The sequence below is a fragment of the Benincasa hispida genome, chromosome 1, assembly GCF_009727055.1.
Source record: "Benincasa hispida cultivar B227 chromosome 1, ASM972705v1, whole genome shotgun sequence".
In the NCBI taxonomy this organism is placed as follows: domain Eukaryota; kingdom Viridiplantae; phylum Streptophyta; class Magnoliopsida; order Cucurbitales; family Cucurbitaceae; genus Benincasa; species Benincasa hispida.
The window spans coordinates 59,285,734-59,303,008 of NC_052349.1; the positions used below are offsets into that span (position 1 = coordinate 59,285,734).

Here is a 17,275-nt window from a genome sequence, read left to right on the forward strand (position 1 = left end):
TGAGGGGTGAACAATAATCATGATTTCGTTTGTATTTTCTTTTCAAAAGGACAGTTCTTCAATGATTGATGAGTTGATCCATTTTCTTAGGCCAGAAACATGGTCAGTCTAGAGATGTTCTAAAAGTTGTCCAGCATTGGCCAACACACTTAAATTTTCTTGAGCCTGTGGATCAGTTATATTTTAGGGTGTTATACGGCTAGTAACATTTAAGACAACTTTGATTGTTCTCATATTTGGTCATGTGATTGATTTCTTTCCGCACTGTTCAGTTTTTTGATGTGCTTGTTTGGTCTTTTGTTGTATGTGTGTCATATTTCCATCCAGCTGCTCCGAAAAGAGATCTCTCGACTCACTCACCTCCACGATCAAGCTAGTGAGAAGGGCAACGTGGATGAATATCCTTTTATGAGATATTAATTTGAACTCACTCTTTCAGTTGCTTTTATGCTATCAATCATGCTTGTCGATAATGCTGAATGACATTTGTGGACCACCTCAATTTTCAACATGACTTCCTCATTTCATTTCTTCCCGTTCTTTGCATTTTTTTGTTTCATGAATATTGAGTAGTTGATAGTGACTCTTCTCACAAAATTTCTCTCTAATTTATCAATGCAAGCAAATTTACCTTTCCTTTTCAAATAACAAGTTATCTGGATTCATGGTTTTGTTAACCACACTACACTTCTGTGCACTGAAAAATGGAATTTGCTTTACACCCATATTCAAGGACTACAAGATCTATTAGAGCAGATAAGTTGAATCTTCTTCATTTTATGCATATTTCATTTGCTAAACTTTAGTTTGATAGTGGTTGAACTTTTATGGTATTCCTTGACTATGCCATACACTAAGAGATTTTGCGGAGAGGTTACATCGGCTGAAATCACCTGAAGAACATCAGCGTAGGCTTCTTGAAATTCTTGAAGTACGTTCTGATCCAACTATGGATCCAAGTTATGAGTCTGAAGAAGATAAAGATGAATCAAACAAGAAAAGACAAGGTCTGTTAACTGTCTTAAGTTATTATGGAACTATTTTCAAGTTTTTCCTTGAGGAAGTATTCTGTAAATTTATGTGTATTTGCAGGAAGTCTCAAGAGATCTAGAAATTGTGACTTTGATGAAAAAGAGGTGGAGCTTGTCTCACCACGAAGAGGAACCAATTCAAACGTTAGTGGAAGTGATGTACAGCAAAATTCAACTAGTACTTCAGAGCAGAGTAGAAATATTAGCTTACTTACTCACGTAAATAAGGGTGGTGACTGCTTGCCCAGTGACAGGACCTGTGAAACGTTGTGGGCAGGAAGAGGTCTTGTACCAAATAATTGGAATGTACCTAGCCAGGCTAAAACTGCCACTCCTTTGTCCTCTGATGGGAATTATCAAGTGGTCTTACCTGAAGCCTTAATTCCGCCACTTTCTATTGGGTTAGGATGTTCTTCTAATGATGCCGAAGTGGAAAGGATATGGCAATACCAGGATCCGACTGGAAAAGTTCAGGGTCCATTTTCTATGACGCAGTTACGCAATTGGAACAATAGTGGACACTTCACTCCTGATCTTAGAGTATGGAGGATAACTGAATCACAAAATGACTCTGTACTGTTAACCAACGCGTTAAATGGATGTTATAACAAAGCATCTTCCATTTGGCACACCAATCATCTTCTGAGTCTAGGACGAGGAAATGGACTTTCTTTGGGTGGTTCAGATAATCATCATAATGGTCAAAGTAATGGAGGTACTGATTCTGGTATGAATTCTGTTCGGTTTGATGTGGATTCTATCAGGAATAGCAACTCTGAGCAGAAAGATCATATTGCCGTTTGTGATACTGAAAATGAGCCCATGATGAGCACTGGTTCAAGTTCACCTTCTAAAGATATGTGTGCACCTGCAGATACTGTCAACTCTATTCAGTCTCCAGGTAGGAACCTTGACGAGTCATTGAAGAACAATAATTCATGGTCCTACCCATCCCTCATGAATTTACTTTCATCAGCTACATTATCTTTACAACCACCGGTGACTGACGTCCATCAGGCCAAGGAAAACCACAGCCCCAATAACGAGGATCAGAATTCACAGACCATTACTTTGGGAGGAATTCATAATCAAACCGGTCGCAAGAAACGGTCTAGTAGTGAGGATTGTTCTAGTCAATCTTCAGGACAAAACTGGATCGCTCCACCTGCAGCAGATGCTTCCTCTCGTGAATGGAACTCTAATTATAGCGGTCTTTCTTTGATGGGTTCATTCAAGCCATCAGAGAAACTTCGAGAAACTTTACCTGATATTCCTCATTCTGACCTGAAACCGATGACTGGAGATGTTGAAATTAAACAATCTGCATCTTCAAGTGTTCTTGTTCAGAATTCTGGCCTTAGCTGGAATAGTGCCTCAAGTTTACCGGGTGGACGACAGCTTCCTAGTCATGTAGCAACGGGTGCTTGGGGGGGTGGGTATTTGGCTGCACCTGCACCAGGTAGAGCTATTGAGGACTTGAACTCCACTTTCATAGCTGCATCTGGTATGAAATCATCTGATATAATCGACGATCACGAGACAACTGGGGGTACAATAAATTGGGCAATTGATGATGAACCCGATGACTTCAACTCCTTGGTTGATGAATCTGTCTCAGATTTGTTAGCAGAAGTCGAAGCAATGGAATGCTTGAGTGGTTTGGCTTCCTCAGCGTCGATGATGAATTGTAGCGAGGGATTAAATCGGGATTCTAAAAGTGATTGTTTTTTCTCGGTAGACGGTTTCAATCCAGCAGCTGAGATGGGGAAGGTGGATGCATTGAGCTCCACAGCCAATTTGCAGTTTCCATGTCACATCAGAGTGAAAGATGAGCAACCTTGAACTGCAGAAACATCGACGATTCTTCAATTGGTAATCAAGTCGAGGGATGAGAATCCTTGTAATATATCACCGAACCAATCTGAAACTTTGACAAACAAAACCTACGGGAATTTCCCCAGAACTTTGGCTTATGCAGGAGTATTGTGGAAATAAAGATCGGCAATGATTACAAATCCAAAGCTCGACGGACATTTCTACAACAAATCCTGTAATGGCCCAATGAGCAATTGTTTTAACACGTCTAGTTCGAGAAATCAAGATTCAGTGTAGTTGTAGATCCCCCTGTGGAACAGCCAGCAAGCGCCATTCAGAGGCGGAAATAGATGGTCTTCTCCTGGGCCGCCACCCAAAGGGCAGCGGAGTCTGTAAATATATATTATGGAGGAAATGGTAATATGCAATAGAGGGAGGTCCATGCATTTTTTTAGCATCTGTAGTAGATAGTTCCATTGCTATACACTGCACATCTGGTTTTTACATTCATTATTCGGACCAGTAAATTGCTGTTTAACATTGTTGTAATTTTAACACGAGAACTTGCACAATTAGAAGGCCTGTGGAATAATATGCATATCAATAATACCTGATTGTTTAGACTTTACATCCTCAGGGTATCTGATCTACATCCTTTTCTTTATCTTTGCGTATTGCTTAGTAATGACCTTTCAAATGAGAGATGTCGTTTGTAGGAAAAATTATTTGCTTGTTATAAAGTGGTTCCCAGTTGAATCATAGTTTTATATACATATAGGATAATCCTTACGAATTTACTTTACAATGAGGTTTGTCTTTAAATTTTTAGATAAGTAACCCTGGTTTTATTTTGCAAGATGCTAATATGAGTATGTATTTACAAAGGGGCCAAAATAGTTATTTTTAGAGTTTCCGGATTCTTTTTTCGTAAAAGAGAGTTGAGGAATTAAAATAGTTCATCTTTTTAAACTTTAAAGACATAATGTGAAAGTCTAGAGTTTAGTGTCTATCGTTTTAATGTCACTCTTTTATTTTATTAATCATTTCGCTTTTAAAGTTTTAACTGCTATTAATTTGTATCAAATGCTATATGTATGTGTGTATATATGTCCTTTTAAGTTACTCGAAAAGCTACATGTATCAAGTATAAAATTTAGGAGCCAAACATATCAAAGTTTGAAATTAATAAACATGGCTAACGTACAAGAAAAGTGATTTTTTAGGAAACAATAAAATTATTTCAAAGATATGTATCATAACAAATGGTAACATATCGTATGTGTTAGCGATTAAGAGGGTATGTGGTTTGAATGAGTTTTTTTGTATGGATGACCTATTTACATACCTCTTTATGATTAATGAATCGTCCTCCATAAATATAACCTTCTACTTATGTCACAACGTAGTATCACATTAGGAATGATCATGTCTGATCATTTTTATCGCGATTTTCACTTTTTGTTGTGTTTTCTCATTTTTCTCACAGTATGGCCATTACCTTAGGGCTATGATAAAAATTGTTATTCCTAATGCGATAAGTTATAAAATACGATAATGCGTTTTGATGTAAGAAAAATGTTAGATTTATATATTTGTGGGGATGAGTTATCAATCATAAAAAATCTTCTAAAAGGGTTATCTGAAGAAAAAAAAAAGCCCTATTTTGAATTGCCCATACTAAAAAAGAAAGAATTAGTTATCATCTTAAACGTCGATGGTTCTATTTTTACGTAATTATTAAAAAGGAAAAAGAAAATTTAAATTATAAGTTGAGCTAAACTTAAAATTTAAAAATTTATTAAAAACTAGTGTTGATGTTACAACTAAATTTGTTATTTATCGGTTAAGAATAAGAAGAGTTGTCTCATGAAATTAAATTAGGTGGCGTGGAAAGAAAAATGGCATTAAGTTAAAAAAAAAAAAAAAAAAAAAAAAAAAAAAAAAAAAAAAAAAAAAAAAAAAAAAGAACGAAAGGAAGAACTACAAAGAAGAAAATTATACTAGTGAAAGAAGAGGCAATAGGAAAACAACGGTAAACGTTGTGTCGTAGGACCAAGTAAACGACACTTCCGCGATGAGAGCCATTGAGAGAAGAAATCCTCAGAATTAGATTCAAATATTACATCTAATTCGTCTTTGTCGTCGTCGATCAATCCCCATTTTCCGACGATGTTAACTTGGGGAACCCACTGATCATCATCGCCATCTTCGCCTGAATGCTTCAGCGCCTCCTTTTCAGTTCTTGACCCATGCAGATGACGTCCTTCTTGCCGCCCACTCACCGTTATGCCTCCGGAGCGTTGTTTGCACTCGCTCTTCATCAGGCTCAGATCCATCAAACGCGCCCTCTAGGTTTTTCCGACGATGGAGCTCGTGCGGAGGAGCGAACGAGTAGTTGTAGCGGTAGTAGCACTGATTCCGTCTCTGAGGACCCTGAGCTTTGGGTCCATGAATCATCGGGCCTGCTTCGTCCTGTATTCAGGTTCCTTCTTACCTTCTTTTTCATTTCGGGGTTCAATTTTCTAATTATCGTACGTTGGTTATGTTTACAATTGGCTTTGCCGTCGTTTGGTTGATTTTGCTTCTGACATGCTATTTTAGTTCATTTTCTGATCGGTCATATCTGGTTCTGGATTAAGAAGATGAATTAGCTCAAGCGTAACATTTTTTAGATGCACGGGTGGTTTAAGCATTAGCTTTTGACTTTGAAATCTCAGCAATGGTATTCATTTTATTAGCCCATGCGTTTGGTTTGATAAAACTATTATCGAAACCTACCTGTGAGAGGGAGGGTTGCGCTTACCCTAATTCAACAACTTTAAGTTTTTTGATCTAGTATAAATTTACCACTAATCAATGATCATGAAACTTGTGGTCGTTAGAGGATACGTGACTATGAATTAATTAATTCCAAAAGGGGTGTGAGTGTTCTCTTTGTAATTTCATTTTATCAATGAAATCGAAGAATCTCCAAAAAAAAAAAAAAAAAAAAAAAAAAAAAGGGAAAGAAAATAAAGAACATTTAGTTTCTAAGTATGGAAACGTGACATTTTAATCTGTAAAATTCAGAAACTAGCTTCGAATGGTCCTTGGAGTTAGTTTTCCATCTATGACATTTTTCGAATTTTCTTTTTAGGTTGAAAAACTAACTTTCATTGAGATGATTGAAAGTATGAAAGGAAAAGAAAAAGGTCTAGAACTAAAAGGTTACAGGAAAAGAAAAGAAATTCGGTATTGCAAAAGTCAACTTGTCCAAACCTTTCTTAATCCAAGTATTTTCTCCTTTTGGGAAGAGTAATGCTTAAGAACTTTGGAATATTCTATTTCAATGTGTTCCTAGTTACTTATTTATTTGGCAAGAATTTGTTGCTCGATCTTCCCAGAAATGTCTCAATGTTGATTTTCCCGCAATCAGGTTTTTAGAGATTGACTCTGCAGCTTGGTCTGGACTTGAGGAAACTGCAGGATCTGGTACAGCTAAGCATCACATTGGAGCAGTATGTTATCTTATTTCTCTTGCAGAGCTGCTGCCCATAAACTAAGAAACCATCAATTTGTTCATCATCATTGCATATAGATGTATATATTTGTCTTTTGCTGTGATATAGCTTATTAGACTTATCTTTTTTAAATTTCTGCGTGTAATATATTATAGATATTACATGTGATTAGGTTTCTCTCTTCACATTACTCCATTGTGTAATTTTATCTGTGACACGTCTTTATATATTTGCTGTCTCAGTTCTTGCGGTTGCTTTCAGAAGACAATGAAGACACTTCTGAGATGATAAATCAGGAACTCGCTCTCTCTAAATCTGTTGATGGTATAGCAGATAACTTGGAGAAGAACTTTATAATTTCTCAGTCTAAGGAAAAATATCGTGAATATGAATATGAATGGCGAGAGAAGTGCTTGTCTGCCGAGGCAAAATCAAATTCTGATGAAGCTGACAGGCAAACAGAAAGCTCTGATGGTAATGTGGTGGTTGTTAAACAGCCCGATGATAGGGCATGGACTGAGACTATTGAGCAACCTATTGAAGAGGAAAAAATGCTTAGCTATCAGAGAAAAGTGGTCATTCTCTATGAGCTTCTATCTGCTTGTCTGGCAGACATAAGTGTAAACAAGAAACAATCCCGCCAAAGAAAGGGTTATGATGCCCGGCATCGTGTGGCTTTGAGGTTATTATCGACCTGGATTGATATCAAGTGGATAAAAATGGTTTGCACACACATCTTGTAACTTATTTATTTTTTATTATTACAGAGATCATACCTCTTTCTACATTACTCATCCTCCACTGTTACAAAAAGGAAAGAAAGAAAGAAAGAAAGAAAGATGCATCATCTTTCTAATGGAAACCCCCATCAGTTCCTCACCAACCATAACTTCCACGCCATATAGTCTTAATTGCACGTGTACATGGAACCTTTGTCATCCCTCTAAATGTGCACTGTATAGGTGTGTTGTGCTCAACACCATTTTTCAAATTCTTGCAGCAAGTGAGGCTAGCAGTTCTTGCTAAAAGGACAAAGGAAAGAAATGATTTACTTATGCTTCATTTTTACTTAAGTGGCGCACCTATTAGGATGAAGACTCATGGTAGGACATCATTTTTTAATCTTTTAGCTGTATTTGGCCCTTCATGCCACAAAGTCCGTTGGGATTTTTTGGTACTTTGCCCCTCAAATAGCTGAGGGCAAGCTTTTTCTCAATTTTTTTTTTCCATGTCACACAGGTGAAATAAGACTTTTAAACTCCATAACATTTTAGCCTCCTTATATGTGGTAGTTTCTGCTTTTCAGGAAGCGATTGAGACAATGGTTGCTTGCTCAGCTATGGCTCTAGCCAAAAGTGTCGCAGAGATGGGAGAAGGAAGCCCTACAAAGGAGAGTAACTGGGATAAGTGGAAACGTGGTGGTATTATTGGTGCAGCAGCATTAACTGGAGGGACTTTGATGGCAATTACGGGAGGTACTTGGTCCCTTGATTTCATTATTCTACCGTGTCTATGTACTACCAAAAATTCTAGGAAAATATGTTCTAGTTAAATTATTTCTATTTTTAGTAGTGAGATTTTATTTTTGTTTTCAGGATTAGCTGCACCTGCAATTGCTGCTGGTTTTAGTGCTTTAGCCCCAACATTGGGTACCATCATCCCCGTCATTGGTGCAAGTGGATTTGCTGCAGCTGCCAGTGCTGCAGGGACTGTTGCTGGTTCTGTGGCTGTTGCTGCATCTTTTGGTGGTAAAATAATACATAAAATGCTGGAAGTAATTACATCATATAGAGTGGAAATCAGAGTTCTGATTTTAAACAAATTTCTGTTTATTCAATTGTTAACCTTTTGTTTTCGTTTTCTGAATTCCAACTTAATGACTATGGTAGTGATGCCAATCATCAGTCCAGGGCTCCTGCTTGTTGTTCTGCACGCTGGTTTTATGGTGTATTTAAAGTTACTATTGACATAACATTATCAGACTGAGAATAACTAAAGGCTTTATGGGCAATCTTGCGATTTTGAATATAATTTATTGAAAACTATGCTAATACCTCTATATAAATATTGTTCCTATTCAGCTGCCGGAGCAGGACTTACAGGAAGCAAAATGGCTAGGAGAATTGGGAGTGTTGATGAGTTTGAATTTAAATCAATTGGAGAAAATCATAACCAAGGCGTGAGTATCTTACTTGTACTTGGTGCATTTCGTACCTCTATTAGAAGCATCTGTGTGATTTCTTTAATTCTATCCTAACTTCATATCACTTGTTTCCTGAAGTGGAAATTGATAACATTCTTTTTATTTCAGAGATTAGCAGTTGAGATAACAGTGTCAGGTTTTGCCTTTGATGAGAAAGATTTCATAAGACCATGGGAAGGACTAAATGACAACATGGAAAGGTACGACATGGTCTTAAACATGCTTAATTAGGTTAACTGGAATGCATGAGAATATGGTTGAAGCATTATTTGGTTTGTACTCTTATGAAACTAGTCATACTATTAAAGATCTTTGTCTGTTGGAACTACCTCTATCAAATCTGTGATTCAAGCCCTTGTGTCTATGCTATACTTCCCTTTCCTCCTTAAGAAGTTTCTGAAGTTTTAGCTGGAGTGGGAGCTCTTCATTGCAGATTATTGGCTATGTTTTTTATTGCTCCGTTATTTGTTATTTATTGTTTTTTCCTCTTGAATTTTTTAGGCTTCTTTCTGATTGTATTATCTATTTTTGTTCCCATTGTGATCGTGATCCTTAAACATTTTTCTTCCTTTTCATATATCAATGAAATTTGTTTCTTAATTCTTTCCTGCTTGCTCTTAAACGTGACCTCACAGTGGTACTTAATTAAAAACTAGATATTTTACTATTGTTGGGATGAGCAAGTTCATTTTCTTTCCTCTACTAATGTTTAGGTATGCACTGCAGTGGGAGTCTAAAAATATAATTGCAGTGAGCACTGCAATTCAGGATTGGCTTACTTCAAGTAATCTTTTGTTTGAATTTGAGTGCTGTGGTGACTATTAGTCATTATGATCACAAATTCTTCCTCTCTTAATGATAATCTTCATTTGCTTGATAATAGGACTAGCAATGGAGTTGATGAAGCGAGGTGCAATGATGACTGTTCTGAGCTCTCTTTTAGTAGCACTGGCTTGGCCAGCTACCTTACTTGCGGCTACTGATTTCATAGACAGCAAGTGGACAATTGCCGTCGACAGGTTGTAATTTCTTTGGTTGAAGGAGATACCTTCAGGTTAAAGACTTGTTTTGAGCGCCAGATTTTTTTTAAGAAAAAAGTTGTAGGCATGCAAGTTGTCATCAATCTGGTTTCTGAAATATTAGCGCTTCAAGTTTTTGCTTGAGTACAATTCTTTGTTGCTGTTAGCCAATGCTGGAATTACTAGTCAGGACTGGAAACGTGTTGTGTGATGAAGCTAGTTACTAGTTGGTAGTAGTAGTTTATAAAGGAGTGACGGCAAGTTGGAAATGATGGAAGTTTTCTGTTGTTTCATGAGCCGGTTCTTCATGTGATTACGTTCAGTGCTTTCCATAATTGCAGGGATTACATAAAATTTTAGCAATAAGATTGCCCTTTGTAGGTTTTTAGTGCAGCATTACAATAATTATAAGATCGAACCATTGAGCCATTTAATCAAATTCTATTATAAAGAGAAGTTTACAGATCTTGCTCCTACATGATCTCTTGCAACTCCAGCATGTCTATCGGTCATGGGAGATAGCCCTTGCCCAGGACGGTGAAAGTGATAAAAGAGTAGAGACTAGTCTTTTTGTCTTTATGTCATAGCCTGGGCTATTAATTGAGATTAGATGCATGCCAGAATATCCTGTTCCTTTCAATTAACTGCTGTCTACATGTTATGGCCTAGCTTTATTAACAGGTCTTGCGTCAGATATGTAGATATTTCCTTTTTCCTTTTTCTCATATTGATTTAGTATAATCTTCACATATATGAGAGGCTTAAAAGCCTACGACAGGGATATATATCAGCTAATAGGGTCTCACTGTTCTGACGTTTTATTCTCACTTTATATCTAAATTAAACATGGACAATTTCTGAAGGGATCTTTTTAAATATAAAAGAATATTTAAAAATATTTACACTTTATAGCAAAAAGTTCTAAAAGTATAAATATTTTCGAGATTTTTCTATTTATAAGAATTTCCCATTTCTGAATTGTAGTTTTCAAGGAAATCTTTTGCCTTTGATTTTCTGTATAGATCAGACAAAGCTGGTCGAATGCTGGCGGATGTGTTGTTGAAAGGTTTACAAGGGAACAGGTGCAACATTCTTACCTTCAAATTACAAGTTAGTTCTATTTTTTTGAAAATGATGATAGCTTCTGCCATGATAATTCCAGGCCTGTGACACTTGTGGGGTACTCGCTGGGTGCACGTGTAATATTCAAGTGTCTCCAATATTTGGCTGAGACTGAAAAAAATGGTAACCATCATTTCTCAATAATCTGCTTTTTCTATAAAATTATCTTACCATATTTTAATATTATCAGCTGAGCTTGTGGAAAGAGTTGTTCTTCTTGGAGCACCCATATCAATTAAAGATCAGAACTGGGAAGCTGCTAGAAAGGTGACCAGACGTTTCTACACTAGAAAGCACTTCCCTCAACTTGATTTTTTTCTTTTCCTCTGTGCAAACACTTGACTAATAACTACAAATTTCATATATTACAACTGCTGCTGTTCTACAGATGGTAGCAGGAAGATTTGTGAACGTATACTCCACGAATGATTGGATGCTTGGAATTGCTTTCCGTGCCAGGTACTGATAGAGAATTTGAAGCTGACTTGAATTCAAGTCAGTTGTTTCCATCTATATTAGGTAGGAGCAATTCTCAATGGGTTTTTTAACAAATGTGAAGTGGTGAGTTTCAAAATATTATCAATTCAACGCAAATTTTGTTTGACCAGAGACGATTTTGGATAAATCTAGAAAAGAACACTTTAAAAAAAGTGTGAGGCTCCAACTCACCAAATTCTGTATTTGTAAGTGAGTGAGGTAGAGCCACGTAATGAATGAGCAAGGGGCATGTGATTTTGTGGGACCCAAATGAATATTGTTAGAAGAGAGCTGTGAGTTAAGATTTTGGGTTATAAGGGTGGGTTTTATTGAGGGGGGAGCGGTATGTTTTTGGTAAGCTAATGACTCACATTTTGAGAGTCCTGGGGAGAGTTAGGAAGCTCTCAAGTCTCCCTGGGCTTGGTCTGTCTGTTTCCATGAAGAAATTGGGTCTCACCAAATTTTACTCTATTTCTTTTCGTACTCTGATATTGAGAGTATATATGTTACTGCAGATGATAATATATCCTTGCATTCAGTTGGTGTCTCGATCTTTAATCATAAGTGATCCAGTCAGCATGATTTATTGTTATATAATTTGGTAACTCAGTCATATGTATGAAATATGATATGCTAATTTCTCTCCTGTGCATTGGGAAACATTCCAAGCTCACTAATGTTTTCTCTACAGTCTACTTACTCAAGGGTTAGCTGGAATTCAACCTATCGACGTCCCTGGCATTGAGAATGTAATATTATTATTCTAGTTTCCTCGTTAATTTTTTTTCTCTGATGATCATAGAAGCTATGTTTATGTTAACATTTCGTAACATTACAAAAGTTACATTCGAAGTGAAGAAGTTAGAAGTTAGCAGTTGTTACAATTGCATCTCTTACCTTCAATTTAAATAATTTCCTTCCGTACTTGCAAAATTGTTGCAATTAAATAGTGCAGTTGAACTCTCATTGTGGTATGATTTAATTTTCACAATCCTGCAAGTTTGCAATAGGTTGTAACATTTCTAGAGGCGTTCTTTCAATTTTATATTTGTGAAAATACCATAATTAGTTCCTGTAAGAAAAAGAAAGTTCAGTAACTGGTGGCTAGGTACTTTATTTCTTAGCCACAGTCACAATGGCATATTCATGCAAGTGTACAAATATTTTCTATTGTTCTTTTTCATTGTAATCTCTATCATCATTCTTTAACTTCTGGAGTTCATAGAAGTCATGACGTGGTTTGGTCAAGGGTTTGTTGCAAAAGGTTTCTAGTCTGATTGCTTACTTTCATTCTCTTATTATTGCTTCTACAGAATGATAATGTAGAATTCTACCAATCTTTAAATCCTCTGCAACTGGTGCAGTTTTTGATCTTCAACTAATGAGCTGCAAAGGATTTAGTTGCAATGGTTTTATAAGTTAGGATACTTGTAATAGCTAGGCAGACTCTCAGGAAGATGCTCCTGATAGTGTGCATTTTTATTAGTACAAAAATGGATCTATGCCCGAGTGCATTACTAAGCCAAGAGCTGGGTAGCTAGTAGTTCTTGTTCTTGTCATTCTACTAGTCGGATAGAAACAAATGCCTAGCTACCTATTAAAAGTTCAGCTGTGATGGTAATAATCTTTCTTTTATATTTCCAGGACCCAAACTTCTATGTTTTTCATGTTTCAGTTTATTTCCGCACCCAGTTCTTTTTTTGACTGCTGTTCAAGAATCATAGTAATTATTCACTGGATTTGCAGGTTGATGTGACAGATGTAATTGAAGGTCACTCCTCCTATCTATGGGCTACTCGGCAAATCTTGGAGCAGCTTGAACTTGAAACCTATTATCCAGTTTTTAGAAGTGACAAGCCATAGTTCTGATAAGCCATAGGGGAAGAATAAAGATAATGTCCATGTTCTATTCTGTGTTTGATGCTTGTGTTGCTCTGTGTTCCTGGTCGTCGTAGCGGGCGGATGCCGAGATCTGTGTTGAGTTAGGCAGGATGATGGAAAGCCAGCTGCATTCTTAATGTTCTATGGCTGAAAGCCAAAAGGAAAAATGAGAGGGAAACAAGTTTGCTGATTGATTTGTGACGAAGAAAATTGTAAGTCATGTAACCAGTAGTGTTTATTGGGAGCCAGCTTTGGTCCCCTTTTATTACATTGAACGATTTGAGATAAATTTCTATTGTTCAGGGTCAAAATTCCCTTTATTAAAGATGACACATCACTCTTGGGCAGTTACTCTTTTCTTTTGAATTGTTCATTGTTACCTTTCCAGCTAATATTTGCTGTTTGAACTTCATTTATCATGACTTCAAGCCTAATTTTCAAGGAAATCTATATGAAATGAGGTTTAACTCTACATAGTCCTAAACTCTAATGTTTACTCGATTTAAAATTAATAACATGTAATTATCACAGACAATTCAGGATTGACCACCATGAGCATAGTTCAATGGTTATTGAATTTTTGTCCAAAACATAAATATGATATTCACAGATATTGCAGTATGATTTGGTGGCCAATAAACCAGTTTTTAGTTTGATGGCCAATGAACAAGTGGTGCTAAATACCATTACATGTTTTAATTATCTTTAGATTAAATTACAAATTTAATTCATAAACTTTGAAAATTGTGTTTACTTAGTTCCTATTTAAAATTACAAATTTAGTCTTTAAATTTTCAAATTTTTTGAAACTCACGAATAACCATCAACAATGTTTTCTTATACTTGCTACTTCATTTAATTGGAACAAATTTTTGGTTGGAGATCAACCAGGCAGGCATTTCTTAATGAGTTCTCAATGTGAACTTCTATACATGCTTTATTAAGTATAAAGATCCTTTGAAAGCCTATGTTTGGAAGTAAAGCTAAGACAATTCTATGTACTTAAAATGAAGCCTATCATGCTACAAAATGTTAAAATAAAGGCTTGATATTCATCGCAAAAATTGAAAACTTCAAAATAAATGTTCTAGAAATATCTTAAGCTTTCTTTATTTAGGCTCTAAGGGACTTGAAAATTCCCATAGATAAGGTAAACAACACCGCTAAAAGTATTAACTGTATTTTGATGCTCGTCGCTATAAAGGTCACTGTAATTGTGTATCTATAAGTTTTAGCGACATGTTGACCATATGCTGTTAAACTTATCTTTTTAATGACACACAAGCGTTAGTGAAACTTTATACTAGGAACGTGCTACATATCACTACTTATGTTTTACAGCGATAGTTGAGCTTGTCACTAAAAGTGTACATTTAGAAACATGTATGTTTGTTGTTAAATGTACATTATCAATAATTACAAATATCATTTGTGACATTGATAAATGTTGGTAAAATGTATATTTTGTGTTACTATAAAGTTCAAACTACCTCCTTTTTAGAATGCTTTTTCAGCATTGTTAAGAAATAAATTTAAGGTCCAATTTAATATATAAATTTGTTATATTTTTTGAAAATATAATCATCATTCAAACGAATTAACAAATTGAAGAGTCCTTTTACATTTAAACAAAAGTTAAAAGCAAAGATATATATATTCATATAGATACTACCAAAAAAAGAAAAAATACAAGTATAAAATCTGGATGTAGTTTGATTATTTCCTAAAATGATCTCAAGTTAGTGAATAGCAACATAAAGAGTAGAAACATGGTCAAATATTTGCATGACACATGCATTCTACTTTGGATTTACAAAATGAGGAAAATAGACCTATATAAGTTCTTTGAATTTCCCTCACACATTACTACAAAATTGAGCTTTAATGTCGGTTTAAAATTAACATTATAGAGGTACAATGTCGGTTAAAAACTGACATCGAAGATTGTGTTATAAAAGGTCTTTAATATCGATTGTCTTTAATGTCGGTTTTAAACCTACATTATAGTTGACCGAAATTTCAATGCCAATTTCTTCAATGTCGGTTGAAAACTGACATCATACACCATCTTCAATATCAGTTGAAAACCAATATTGTACACCATCTTCTTTGTCGGGTTTTTACCAATTTTTTTAATAATTGTCCGATATTTTTTTAATGCCTCATTTCTTTAAATGTCTAATCCATTTTTAATGCCGATTAAAGAGTTAAAAACCAACATTAATAAAAAAATACATATATATTTTCTGCTTAAGCATGTGTAAATCAGTAATATATTTTTTAAACAACATTATTTCTCTTACTTGTACATATACAAAATAAAATATTAATTTCTTTTATATATTATGATTTCAACAAACAAAAAAATTAACTAACTTATTGGAAGAAGGAAATAAAACTAGATAACAAAAGAAATAAAACACGTCACAGATTATTGTGTCAATTTGATCAAACAATCATAACAGCCACTAACAAAGTTAAGTTCAATACATTTGTCAGAAAGGAAGGAACGTAATAAAAAATTGGGAAATGCATCATAGTTATTCTTCATAGTTGATCCATTTCTCATGCACTTTCAAATCTAATGATCCTAAAATTACCTAGAATAAGAAAATGAAGATAACACTTTGTGAAGTATCTTAAAAAAAAGTAAAACCTTCTATGAAACTCACCCTTCAACTAGGTCAATTGCAATGAAATCTAGAAGCAAAACCAGAAAGAACCTAGGGAACATTATCATATTTTAACCTGTAACTAACTTTACTAACTCTTATGCTTTAGAAAAATTTCGGCAGTATGACATCACTATACAACAAAGCCAATTTTTTTTTTACTTCGACACCTATTCAAAGAAATGCACTTCCAACACAACATTCATACGACAATCTTCTCTCAACAGAACTATCAGAGTTTCCAGAACACTATAATATTCAAACCAACTATGTAGTAATTTGAGCTCAAATTGACTAAAATTTATATGAGCACAAATTGCAATATATGAGCATAAATTAGAGAGTCATAAAATTTTTAAGAAATCTTAGCCAAAAGAATAAAACCTGAGTACACTCAAATTTGACTAGAACCAAACAAGATGGAACTTTGGAACCCCCACTTGAATTCTATTATCTTATTGACCCTTCTCACATAAGTCTAGAATGAATGAAGCATATACACATATATATAACAACCTAAAAAACTTTCAAATCCAAGATTTTAAAGCATTATCTTACCCTGCGAAAATTACTTGTAGTGTGATGTGCAAATAAAATGGTGCGAAATAGGCTTTAGCAAATCAACACAATTAGCATGAAATCAAATTCAAAGAACTGAGAGCACCAAGAATAAAAAACTAGCACCAAGAATAAAAAACTATCTCCACTGATTGAATCCGCATTTCACTCAGACTAAACAAAAGACTTAATCCAAAACATAAACAATTTCTTGTAGATTCTTAGCTTATTTGGTTCTCAATCCAAATTCTGTTTTATATTTTCAAATTCACTGAATTCAAGTAAATATGTGTTTGGCAGATAACTCAAGTTATGTTTCTGAAAACTGTTTCCAGAATTTGTGATCCAAACAATGTAAATTATGAAAACAACATTTTTATATTTTAATTGTATCCATAATTTGAAATTTAAAATTTAAAATGAAGAATTATATTAAATAAAGTTAAAAACTTTAGAAATATAGTGTATGTCATGTGATAACTCAATTCAATTTAAAAAAAATTAAAATATTTATTATGTAATATATTATAAATTAGGTTAAATTTCAGACTCAGTCCCTATAGTTTGGATAAAGGTAAAAGTTAGTCCATATGGATTTAAAATCCAGATTTTAGCTCCTATGGTTTAATATAACTTCATATATAGTCTCTATGGTTTGTTAAATCTTTTTAAATTCTAACTTCTTCCAAACTATAAGGACAAAAATTTTCAATTTATCCTCTAAATGATATATTATTACAAAATAATAATTTTACAAATTTTTTTTTTAACATAAACTATGTTCATAAAAAAATTATTAATATTTTATTATCAAATAATATTTAGTGGGTAACTACAACTAGTTTACGATTGTTTAAATTAGAATCCAATTTTTGAATTATGTTACCAAACACATATTTGAAAACATAAAATATAACCCTATTTTCATTTAACTTCTTGTTTTCAAATTCTCTATCAAACCGTTCCTTAATTTCTCAAAAGATTTGTACATCTAAGG

At 34.5% G+C, this 17,275-nt stretch overlaps 2 protein-coding genes across 5 annotated transcripts in view; both read left to right on the forward strand.

Annotated features, from left to right (window-relative positions):
• The window catches only part of LOC120091741 (zinc finger CCCH domain-containing protein 44), a 9,241-nt gene extending 5,767 nt beyond the window's left edge, over window positions 1–3,474 (forward strand). The window contains exons 8-10 of the mRNA XM_039049860.1: window positions 328–398; window positions 853–1,007; window positions 1,093–3,474. Of these exons, the coding sequence (XP_038905788.1) occupies window positions 328–398; window positions 853–1,007; window positions 1,093–2,873 (2,007 nt within the window). The 3' untranslated portion in view covers window positions 2,874–3,474. The remainder of the gene's footprint in view (window positions 1–327; window positions 399–852; window positions 1,008–1,092) is intronic.
• A 1,358-nt stretch (window positions 3,475–4,832) lies between these two features.
• LOC120082464 (transmembrane and coiled-coil domain-containing protein 4-like) lies at window positions 4,833–13,405 on the forward strand. Of its 4 annotated transcripts, XM_039037648.1 has the most exons (15): window positions 4,838–5,328; window positions 6,262–6,343; window positions 6,589–7,068; window positions 7,653–7,821; window positions 7,942–8,094; window positions 8,428–8,525; window positions 8,658–8,749; window positions 9,263–9,333; window positions 9,433–9,568; window positions 10,591–10,650; window positions 10,731–10,813; window positions 10,881–10,957; window positions 11,079–11,149; window positions 11,859–11,916; window positions 12,914–13,405. In XM_039037648.1, the coding sequence occupies exons 1-15, from the start codon at window positions 5,096–5,098 to the stop codon at window positions 13,028–13,030; spliced, it is 1,980 nt and encodes a 659-aa protein (XP_038893576.1). In that variant the 5' UTR covers window positions 4,838–5,095; the 3' UTR covers window positions 13,031–13,405. The 4 variants fall into 4 exon arrangements, 2 of the variants coding, with proteins under 2 accessions (XP_038893589.1, XP_038893576.1); XR_005483186.1 differs by lacking the exons at window positions 11,859–11,916; window positions 12,914–13,405 and having other exon boundaries at window positions 4,833–5,328; window positions 10,596–10,650; window positions 11,079–11,140; XR_005483187.1 differs by lacking the exons at window positions 10,881–10,957; window positions 11,079–11,149; window positions 11,859–11,916; window positions 12,914–13,405 and having other exon boundaries at window positions 4,833–5,328; window positions 9,433–9,603; window positions 10,731–10,798.
• The last annotated feature ends 3,870 nt before the right edge of the window (window positions 13,406–17,275 follow it).